Below are 11,754 nucleotides of genomic sequence, written 5' to 3' on the forward strand. Positions count from 1 at the left end.
CACATAGCAACTTTGCTTTATATCAATCATGTTTACATGCTGAGAATGTGTGGACACTACATTCATAAAGTGCTGGTTCTCTGGCTAAAAAGATTTAAACAGGCCATAGACACATTGAAGACTGTAAACACCTGGTAAAAAAAAAAAAAAACCAGACCTGAAGTCTGAATGATGTAACTGTTGTAAGCTTTTGACGTGTAAAATGTGATTATTGTTGCCAATGAAAGAATATAAATAAATCAGTTTTCCTCTGTAGTCTGTCCAAACCCCCCACCCCTCCAAAAAACCTCACAAAATTCAGACATTCACATTTTACCCGTAAGTCTCCTAAGTATTTTATTGCTGGTAAATGTAAAGCAATTCTGAATCATTCTAAAGTATCATACCTATGGAAGATCATTTCTGCCACATAAGAAAACAAATCATGCTTTGGTAAATCATAATTATGACAAAAATTGCTCTCTGCTCTCAAATTTGCAGTCTCTTGTTTGGAGACTTTTACCTAACATGTCTACTATTAAACACATTTCTTACCGATGAAACTTATTTAAACTTCATATGAAATGTATGACAAATGTGTGTAATATTGCTTGTCAGAGAAAGTGTTAACAGCAGTATGAACTGACGGCCATATCTATGGACTTTTAAGGTAATCGGCTAACCAAGCTAGTTCTTTTTATTAAATTTGAATATCCGAATGATAGTGAGAAGAAGAAAAATAAAAAACATATCCAGCAGCATATGCAATGGACATCAGTTATGCTCATCTTTGGTAGCTCTTTTGAAGGCATCTTGAGTAAAGCAGCTCTATAATTAATGAAGCACATGCAAAAGACCCGGACTGGAGGTGATCGGACCTGTTTCATAGAATACTGAAATTTGTTGCTCAAAATCCCCTTCTTCTTATTCTATAAATTATTCTATTTATATGTTAACTCAAACTCTCCCGCCATCTAGCTTTAAAATGAATGAGGACTCCATCACCACCCTGAATCACATGACCATAAACAATAAAAAATACTTCTTTTAAGTGACCATGGCATGTACCCTTTGCTAACGAACTTGTGGAAGGGCCTTTCATGAGTTCACACTTGTATATAATTAAATAGAGTAAAGGTAATGCGTATTTGGCGTGCTGCTCCGTGCTCGGATTTTGGCCCGAACCCAGAGAGCTCTCCCCATCCCAGGTTGGGATAGGAATAATTAGAAGTGAGGAGATGATGTGGTGGAGGGATGCTGGAAAACTGTCATAGAACAGAGGTAAGTCTGCTTTATATATACCTCTTATCTCATTAATTGAGTTGATTATCTGAATGTGAACCCTCCTGTGAAGGGTTTTAGATGTTCATTTGCATTTGGAATGCCCCACATGTCATAATTTCAACTTTTATCTCATAATTATGACTTAGTATTTCATAAATTCAACTTTTTATCTCATAATTATGACTTAGTATTTCACAAATTCAACTGTTTATCTCATAATTATGTCCAAATTATAATTTACCAAAAGCATGATTTGGCAGAAATGGGCTCCATATGACTCAGTCCGTTATTCAATCATCAATCTGTTCAATCGATGATCAAGTGATTGCAATGTTCCCACAAAATGAATTCAAGTAAAGCATCACACCAATTTACATTCAGACTCCCTGATTCTGATGTCACTCTAAATGACACTTTTGTAAATGAATCTCATCATGCTCAGTGCCGGTGAGCGAGAGAGGGAATCTCTTGTGTGTTCAGAACGGAAGAGGCCGGAAACAGTGATGGAGTCTCGTTTCCTTCTGGTTAGATTTTGAGGTCATCCATCCTGGTCTTGTTGCTGCTGTAGCGACTTGAATGGCTGGGCCTGCGCTGCTGGCTCGCTGGTGATCCGGGGACAGAATTCGTCGCTTTACTGGTCTTGACATCCGCTGCGTCAGGTTTTCCGCTGCGCTCTACAGCCATGTTCTCGCGGTTTTGCTTGCAAACAGAGCGGCTGCCATGCTGTGGGAAGGTTCCATCGGGTTCTGAGAGGTTGAAGTGCGGCTCAGCGGGAAAGGGAGCCGGAGGAGGAGCGTGAGCTGGAAAATATGGGTAGTTTGGCACAAACTGAACCATCTCACTGGGTGCTTTAGATTCAGTGTCGCAGACAGAATGAGCGCGCCGGTAACGGAGGCCCTGTCGGCACTTGGTGAAACCCAGGTGATACATCTCCACCAGGTTGAGCAGCAGAGAGACACAGGCCACGGCCAGCATGAACACGATGAAGATGGTTTTCTCCGTAGGTCGTGAGATGTAGCAGTTGACGGTGTTAGGGCAGGGCCACCTGTTGCAGGTGTACAGTGGCTTGAGATCGAATCCATACAGGAAGTACTGTGCCACAATGAAGCCCACCTCAAACAGTGTTTTGAAGATGATGTTGAAGACGTACGTGCGTAGCAAGACTCCCTGCAGGCGGATCTTCCCCTGTTCATCACGTATAGGACCTTTTCTATCTTTGGAGCTTAAAAGTGCCTGTTTGTCTGCCCCGCTGTCCTCACTGTGTTTATGTTTCTGCTCCATGCGCACCAGGTGCAGGATGTGGCCCAGGTAGATCAGTGTCGGAGTGGAGACGAAGATGATCTGAAGCACCCAGAATCGTATGTGAGAGATCGGGAAGGTTACATCATAACATACATTCTGACAACCAGGTTGTTTGGTGTCACAGGTGAAACCGGACTGCTCATCACCCCAAACCTTCTCTGCGGCAGCACCGAGCACCAGGATACGGAAGATGAAGAGTACGGTGAGCCAGACTTTGCCAACCACTGTGGAGTGTTCCTGGGCGCTTTCCAAAAGCTTCCCAAGACTGTTCCAGTCTCCCATGACTGTTTCGTGCCCACCTGCAAAAACATACAAATATAGTGGGATGCATCAATAGCAATTAAAATGATGAATTAGCCAATAATCGTTTTTTATGGCCAATAATCAAAAAAAGATTGATATGAAAATTCTTTTGTATTTTGTTTGAATGATAATTTTAATGAATAATTCTGTCAATACTTAGTACCGATACATCCCTACAAAAATACTCTGACATATCTTAACGTTTGAATTTCAGTCCAATACAGATCCATCATGTATTAAAGGAATAGTTCACCCAAAAATGAAAACTCGTCGAAAAAAGTCATTATTTATTCACCCTCAAGTTCTTCCAAACCTGTACGAGTGTCTTTCTTCTGTTGAACACAGAAGAAGATATTTTGAAGAATGTTAGTTACCAGACAGTTGAGTTCAACAGAAGAAAGAAATACAGATTTGGAACAACTTGACCCTTTCACACTCACACACACACACACACACACACACACGTATTTAAATAGGGACATTCCATAGACTTGTATTGTTTTTGCATCTTGTTAAAGATACTATAACCTAACCCTAACAGAAATATTTCTGTATTTAAAAAAAAAAAAAAAAAACATAAAACATTATTTACTTTATACTGTTTTTACAAATGAGTCCCCAAGAGGTTTTTTTTAGCAGATTTGGCTCACACAAAAGTTTACAAATTTGTCCTTAAAATCTGATTAATTTGTTACACACACATGCATATATACCAAGTAATCTGGTTAAGTATGTACACACACACATATACAGTAGTAGAGTGCGGTTTTGAAGGCTCTTTGTCATATATATTGTCATATGCCCTGAGGTTTGACTGGCATGTCTTCATGCTTGAGCATGACCTGAAACAGGTGGACATGCTCGACCCGTATACACACACACACACACACACACACACACACACACACACACACACACACATGTCTGGTTCACTATCTTTGTGGGGACTCTCCATAGACGTAATGGTTTTTATACCGTACAAACTGTACATTCTATCCCCTTACACTGCCCCTGCCCCTAAACCTACCCATCACAGGAAACATTCTGCATTTTTACTTTCTCAAAACAACTCATCCTGTGTGATTTATAAGCCTTTTGAAAAGTGGGGACCGCTGGCTGGTCCCCACAATGTAGGTGATCTCAGGTTTTACTATTCTTATGGGGACATTTGGTCCCCACAATGTAATATAAACAAGGGCACACATACACACACACACACACACACACACACACACACACACACACACACACACACACACACACACACACACACATGGATCTTCTAACACTTCATCCTTTCTGTATTCCATACTGTTTGTGTATTGATTCCGTTTAACTAAACATTAAATTGTCTTAACTCAGGGGTTTTCAAACTTTTTAAAGCTATGGACCTCCAAATAGGATGATGGCCTTGCGAAGGGGCCCCCCTCCTAAATTATAAAGGTAGTTATATATGTTCGTGTATACTGTAAAAAATGAAGACATTATGTGTCAAATATTTTCTGGAAAATATCTAATTTGTAATATTTGTAACATTTACATATTTTTGTTTCTTATCTGTCAATAGAACAAAATAATTAGTGATTAATCTCATTAGACCAGTTTTTAAAAAGCAGAATTAAATGGTGATTGGTTACATTCAGTCATATATTTGTCACATCTCTCCACCATGCCCATGATCTCCACCAGAGGGCACTCCTCCCGACTCCCTTGCTTTCCCACATGAACTTCAACTCCCATAACCCATTGCCTGTACTCATTTTTGTTTGGTCACTACCACCTGTGCCTCATTATCTAGTTAAACTATGCCCATATAAGCCTGGTGTTTTCACTCATTCAGTGTGAACTGCAAAGTCTTGTATGCTCAATGTGACACTGCAATTCTGAGCCCTTGTATCCTGGTTTTCCGTGTCCATGTAAACAGCTCAGATAGACTGGAGCTGAGCGGCTCTGATTTTACTGTGGGTGTCATTGCAGGATGAACGCAACATTCACTCTGTACCCGCCACGCCAGAGTTTCCAACCGTAATGGCAGCCACGCCAGAGCTTCTTCACGTCATGGCAGCCATGCCATGATTCCGGCTGTCATGAGCTCTGCACCTGAAGCTACCAAGGCAGTCCCTATAGGCATTTGAGACTGGCTTCCAGTTTGGCGGACACACCGCTGATGGCGGTGCGAGCAGTTAGCATTTCTGTGGTGGTAGCAAGTCAGGGGGTCTCAGAGGTCAATTGTACTGCCTGTTACGGCGATGGCCATTCTGTGTGTCTGGGCCGTGTACACTTCTCCAGAGGCGACGGAACCTGATTCTGTTTTGCGCGAGGCGGCAGCATCTGCCCTTGAATATTCCTGTTTGCTTCTACATTTCTAATGTAATACACTTCTAATAATAAAATGCTAAAATATCTATGTATTTTTTCCATTTTATGTGAATCTAACTACTGAGTTAATTTAGTTCACACACACACACACACATTCTCTGAAGAACAGGTTCTCAAATACACGCTAAACACAAAGTATTTCAGAACCAATATACACATCCTTCCTCAGATAATAACTCAGACATACTGTGATTAGTCATTGACGAATATACACACACAGTCATATATGAATTAATCACATTAGTCATAATACTAAATATAGGACCCCTTTTGCTTCCCAAAACCTGAAGGGTCTGACAATCATTTGTGCCAGTAAGCCATCATCTTTACATATAGAGACAAAGACTGATTCATGCTGTTAAATGAAAGGAATAAAACAATGTGAGTACAATCTGAAGCTGAAAGGATATTAAATTGATTTTTCATTCTGACAGATGATGTTCCTGTGCTGTCAGTCTCTATGTGTGTATAAGGTAGAGTGTGTGAAAGTTGTTTAGTTTTACTGTGTGAAACTTACCTTTCTTAAATGTCCAGAGTTAGAATAATCCCCTCACACACAAACGCAGTGCTGCACGTCTTCTGTCATACACACACTTTCTTCTGTATTCCAGCACTGGCTCAAACAGTAAGAGAAGACTGACCCATACAAATACACTGTATATGTGTGCATGTATGTGTGTGTGTGCGTTAGGGTTAATTTTGGCAGGGAACACAATCCCTAGGGAGAATTTTGAAGAGTGTACCACCTGCCTTGTTTCTCAAAGCCTTTCTGGTGAGTGACAGCTGTCAGGCCCAATGGCTGAGCTCACAGTTGAACGGATGCATTCCTCCCTTTGAAGGAAATTAACTAAAACATATTATTATTATTTTTGTCTTTCTATTTTCATTTCTACCTTTTTAAAGTGTGTTTTGCACCAAACAGAGATCAAGTAGTTAGAGGTAGACAAAAAACAAGGCTGTGTGTCTCAGATTGTTGCTATTTTGAAATGTAGGATAAGGCTGGTGACAGAAGACCCAGGGCTCAAAACAGTTTCATAAACAGGTTTATGAAATATTTTAATATTTGATGACCTCCTTAGCAAATGTAGGTCAGTCCTAATAATAAGCATTTTAACAACAGATTATTGAAACAAATGTCCTGCCCATTTATAATGTAAAAAGTAATTCATCAAAAAAAAAAATTGTATCATCATTATGCTCCAAGAGGCTGACCTTGATATTGTAGATAAAGCATTACAGCCACTGTGGTTTCTATCGAGAGTTGGTCTTTTGGAACTGTAGCGCCCCCTAGAGTACAAGTAAAACAAAAATAAATCTCAAAGTTAAGAGTAGGCTTCTTGTGCAATTAAGAGACTATTAAACATTTGTTTGACACAAAATCCGGAAATCATAATGAATCTGAATTGCTATAAACTGTGTGTAGATGTGTGTAGGCATATGATATAGCAGTTATAGACCTACATAGTGAAGCACACACTTATGTAAGTGTAAAATGAATAGGAGAAAATTGTGTTTTATTATAAATTAGCTTTCTACTGCAGTGGTTCTTTTTGACTCCAAGATCACCATTGTCCAAGACAATATTCAGTCCAATGTAAGCTGATTGTAGGCTACCTCTACTTCTGTTGTTTTAGCATTAACAATTAAGATTATGGGAATATACCTACATTTAAATCAGTTTAAGACTTATTGGTAAAACCCACTGATCTACAGGATAATGAAGTAGCTACAACTGATGAATGAATTGAAACATTTTGAACTTTTTTTTGTTACAAACACTTTTGACATTTGCAATAGATCTCAATGTGTGAAATCTAACCTTTGTCATCAGGCAGAGATTCTATCACAAATAAATTAAGATTAAGATTTTCTTTAATTGTAGTATTTTTAGCTACAATATAACATTTTTATACAGCAGTGTAAATTTATTTAAACAATGGTCTAAAAATGTTTGGAGTAATATCATGTATGCCTACATATTTTAAAAAGTATTTCCCCAGTTTCACAGACAAGGCTTAAGCCTAGTCCCAGACTAAAATGTTTGAGCTGTTTTAACCGAAAGCTATAGCACTGGCATATCTTAAAAAAATGTCAGTGTTTTTTTCTAAGGCACGTTTATAAAAGCTTAATAAATTTCCTAATTTAACTAAGGCCTAATCTTGGCTTAATCAAAACCCTGTCTGTGAAACTGGACCATTGAGTTATAAAATAAATTAAAAAAACATCATCAATGAGGTGAGGATATTATTAGGCCAGTGAGTGAAATATTTAGCTTTCATGGTGACTAGACGAGCACTTCTAAAAGGAAAACAATTTCTGAGAGATCCAGGCTCCCACTGCAGAGTCCTTGGAGTTATTGAGATGGCGACTTGTTGCCCTAGCAACAAGAAATATGATTTCTGCGATGTTGAGCAGGATGCAGATGCCGGACACCGCAAGCATAAATATAGTGAACACCGTTTTCTCTGTTGGCCGAGACACAAAGCAATCGACTATGTTTGGGCACGGGTACGAATCACACTTTACCAGCCGGAACATCTTGTAGCCTGGGTAAATCATGTAGAAGAGATACATAAACGCAGATTCGAATAGCACACGGAACAGCAGGCTAATCATATATGTCCACCAAAGGCCACCAGTAATCTTCATCTTTTGAGTCTTTATCTGCTCTAAGTCCTTCGGACTGGTGCGGCCAGCTTGGCGATACAACTTTTTGTCGATATGCCGACGATGTGCAATGTGCATGGCAACCAGCAGGGCGGGGGTAGAGACCATGATGAGCTGCAGCGCCCACAGTCGGATGTGAGAGATGGGAAAGAAGTGGTCGTAGCACACGCTGTTGCAGCCAGGCTGCTGGGTGTTGCAGATAAAATGCGCTTTCTCGTCGCCCCACACGCTCTCCGCCGCCACCACCAGAACCATGATACGGAAAATGAAGAGAACAGACAGCCAAATCCGCCCAATGCCTGTGGAATGCCGGTTCACGCCGCTGATCACGGCATAAAAAGACGCCCAGTTCATTTTTGGTTCCAGATCTGCAAAACAAGAGAAAAACTCCACTCTTAGCAAACTCTCTCTCTCTCTCTCTCTCTCTCTCTCTCTCTCTCTCTCTCTCTCTCTCTTAAGAAATAAATATTTTTATTTAGCAAGGAAACAATAAATTGATCAAAAGTGGCAGTTTATACTCAGCTGAAAAAAATGCATCATGGTTTACACAAAAATATTAAGCAGCACAACTGTTTTTAATATTGATAATAAGAAATGTTACTTAAACACAAAATCAGCATATTAGACTGATTTTTGAAGGATCATGTGACACTAGAGTAGCTAATGGCTGCTACATGAAAATCCATACATAAAATATAATTTAAAATAGAAAACCCATAGAACATTATTACATCACAGTCTTGATTTAAGCCTTTTTATTACCACACAATAACCATAAGACATCATAATATGTAACACATAATGACCATGTCTGACTCAAATCTAAAAATATATATCTGAAACATTGCATAACACAATAATCTGAGACCAGAGCTAACAATGAACTTATATAGGCTGGTACTTGCACAAAGTGATTTTTCATGACTACTACCTAAAAGAACCTCATTGACTGAAACCCATTTACATGTCACAAGTAAAGCAAATGCAAAGAGAAAAATACAACTACATCTACAGGAGAACACAGCAGCAGACCACCCATGTTCTGACAGACAGAGAAAGTAAATGAGAGAAAGAGATTTATGCAGTATTCAGCATTACCAGACTCCGCAGGTGGTGTTAGTGGCATGGGCAAAGCCCGTTCAGAGGGGTTCTGAGACCCGCCGTGTCTCCGGTGTGTGTGTATGCCTGTGTCTATATGTGTGTACTTCTGTCAGATGGAGTGTCTCCGGCTTGCAGCCACCATTTATGAAGGAACGGACACCCATGTGACCGGCGAACTCAGAGCCAATGTCATTCTCCCATCACACAATGAAAGCGTGGGTTCAGTCACAGAACAAGAGTGTGTGCTTTGATGTGTGTGTTTGTGTGATATGGGTCACCGGGTATCTTTCATCTTGTACTTTTGCCTTTCTGCCTCATAGATTTATGTAATAGCTATTTTAAGCTTTATATTATATATTAATATTATATACACTATTATAGGCAAAATCTTTTTTGATTTTAGTAAACTTAATTTTCTATGTCTATCCAATTCATTTGTCCAATGTATTGAATTGACAAAATAAAAAAAGTTTGGGTGTAATTAAAACTCAAAAAACACAATTTAATGATTTGAAATGATTACCTCACAGGACAATGTAACATATTTTTAAACAAACGTAAGCACACTCATATGAACTCAAATTTTATGTGTGAGTTTATAATTGGTTATAGGTAAGTTTAGGAATTAGAAATATGGCAATAGCTTGGTTTGCAAATCAATAATATGTATCCGTGTGAAAATTCATAAAAATTATGATGTCATAGGCTAGTGCAGGACATCCATTCATATCATGTCATTTTATGTTTTCATTCATGCTTTTACATTATTGATGAATATAACTATTATTATATTTTAATATTTAATATAATAGAATATCATTTAGTATATAATAATAAATATTATTATTCATACTATACAAATGAATTAATATAAAGTGTTGTCTAAAAATAAAAGTCTTACATTTCTTAATCAATGCATTTATGTTTTTTGTTTTTTTTTAATTCCATACATTTTTCTTTTTCTCTCTGCTAGGAAAGTGTTGATTGTGGTTTTATTACTGTTTTAGTAAAATACAATGATGGATGTCATCACAAAGATACAGAATCCTACAAGTACATCAGAAATCCACTAAAGAAAAGAGTCTCAAGATGCTGTGTAACATCTTGACTTCAAATAGCCTAGAGATTTATAGTTTCCCAGAGTGGTGTTATGAAACAATATATTTTCTGATATTATTATGTGTAGTAGGCTATTCCATGAACAGGGAGTGTTGTAAACTTTCTAAGTTAAATATAGAGGGGAGTTTCACACAGCTGAATTCACTGGTTTGGGTTTGGTAGTTGGTTGATTATTGAGTTTCTGGAGTGAACATGGTTGGTAGTTGATTATGACAAAGGTTTAATTGGTAGGTTTAGTACTGTGTTTGATAGGGTTGATATTTGGCTGATGTTTACCTGCGGTTGGTGTGGTCCCTGAGCAGAAGAAGAGGTTGAAGTCGCACAGGAAAGGGTTGATGTTTCCCTAGTGCCGATTATGGCGCAGTACCGGAGCTTTGCATTGCTAATCACTCGTGTCACGCTGTTACTCACCCCACTACAAACATCTCCACACAAAAGATGCTTGTGCTGCCGGTCCTTAACCATTCAGATCAGATCCGAGGCATACACCCACCAGCAGAAACTGTGACGCAAATTATGTACAAACGCACATTTACACATGAACATACACCAACTCACATGCACAAGCATGTACATAGCAATTCTTTCACACACATTCAATCATTTAAAGGCGCGACTAAAAGTTTAACGTTTAAACGCACACCAAGTCTGTGTCTGCAAAAAGATGTATACTTGTACAACAGAACTGTTTTTAGATAGACCTAAATGTATTATATTAAATCACTCCAATCACAGTCACAACAGCAAAAGAAAAGATAAAATTAATCCAAATTGTTCCATATTGTCTATTAAAAGCAGCATTTATTAAAGGGAAATTTCATCAAAAATATAAATAAGCACCAATTTTTTTTTGTATTTTTGTATTTTTACAGTTTTTTTCAAATTGCTAACACACTAAAATGACATGCACAGCACACTTATTTAAACTGACACACAGAGAGCAAAACCTCTTCTCAAGTCTCCAAAAGTCTAAACAAATTTTCTGCTTTACACACATTTTGCAATTCAAAATGGCACTGAACATGGTTCTCTACATAAGACACAACAATCTGACATAAAGTCACATGTTTGCCATTTCAAAACACTGCCATTCAAAATGACACTACATGAGCTAACTGGCCAATACATGTGCCACCTGGCCAAACACCTCGGTTAATTGTTAACACTTCAATCAGGATGTAAGCACTATGAAAAGACCACAGGTGAGCACCCTTTTTTACAACAACAATGGAAGATGTTGCAGAGAGAGGAAGAGGAAGAGTCTGTCGCTGGTGTCATCCGGACATTTAGACTTGAGTAACTGCATGTAGTACACCCCATGTCATAGTGTATCAGTTGGGTGACACCTGTTTACAGTTTTTTTCAATTACAGTTTTTGCCGGTTGCTTGAACACATTTTGCAAAACTTCGCTCATTGTGCCAAAACTCTACACACAAGTAAACATGACACAACACTGGGAAATATACCATTCACATCTGTGTCAAATTGAAACTCTACTATCAAAACCTAACATTCCTTTGACAAAATGTAACTCTGATGACAAAATGACACATACTTGCATCATATGCATACACTTTCAGATCAGGGGGAACACACTAGTCTACTTTATATAAAACACT

The 11,754-nt window shown here is 38.4% G+C and overlaps 2 protein-coding genes across 4 annotated transcripts; both read right to left on the reverse strand.

Annotated features, from left to right (window-relative positions):
* Positions 1-2: 2 nt before the first annotated feature.
* Positions 3-5,913, reverse strand: gja2 (gap junction protein, alpha 2). Of its 2 annotated transcripts, XM_079872324.1 has the most exons (3): positions 5,765-5,913; positions 3,164-3,200; positions 307-2,864 (listed from the first exon to the last, which is right to left on the reverse strand). In XM_079872324.1, exon 3 carries the CDS (start codon positions 2,845-2,847, stop codon positions 1,789-1,791), a length of 1,059 nt encoding a protein of 352 aa, XP_079728450.1. In that variant the 5' UTR covers positions 2,848-2,864; positions 3,164-3,200; positions 5,765-5,913; the 3' UTR covers positions 307-1,788. The 2 variants fall into 2 exon arrangements, with proteins under 2 accessions (XP_079728449.1, XP_079728450.1); XM_079872323.1 differs by lacking the exon at positions 3,164-3,200 and having other exon boundaries at positions 3-2,864.
* A 1,190-nt stretch (positions 5,914-7,103) lies between these two features.
* Positions 7,104-10,543, reverse strand: gjb1a (gap junction protein beta 1a). 2 transcript variants are annotated; one of them, XM_079872620.1, is made up of 2 exons: positions 10,411-10,543; positions 7,104-8,282 (listed from the first exon to the last, which is right to left on the reverse strand). In XM_079872620.1, the coding sequence occupies exon 2, from the start codon at positions 8,266-8,268 to the stop codon at positions 7,546-7,548; it is 723 nt and encodes a 240-aa protein (XP_079728746.1). In that variant the 5' UTR covers positions 8,269-8,282; positions 10,411-10,543; the 3' UTR covers positions 7,104-7,545. The 2 variants fall into 2 exon arrangements, with proteins under 2 accessions (XP_079728746.1, XP_079728745.1); XM_079872619.1 differs by lacking the exon at positions 10,411-10,543 and adding an exon at positions 9,013-9,124.
* Positions 10,544-11,754: the final 1,211 nt, after the last annotated feature.

The sequence above is a fragment of the Squalius cephalus genome (assembly GCF_949319135.1).
Source record: "Squalius cephalus genome assembly, chromosome: 5".
Taxonomy (NCBI): domain Eukaryota; kingdom Metazoa; phylum Chordata; class Actinopteri; order Cypriniformes; family Leuciscidae; genus Squalius; species Squalius cephalus.

Bases quoted from the DNA above. Each gene is read 5' to 3' on its own strand.
- gja2 (XM_079872323.1), bottom strand. From the start codon at position 2,847: ATGGGAGACTGGAACAGTCTTGGGAAGCTTTTGGAAAGCGCCCAGGAA.
- gjb1a (XM_079872619.1), bottom strand. From the start codon at position 9,040: ATGCCACTAACACCACCTGCGGAGTCTG. The intron at 8,283-9,012 runs GTAATGCTGAAT...CTTGTTTTGCAG, and splicing joins AACACCACCTGCGGAGTCTG to ATCTGGAACCAAAAATGAAC.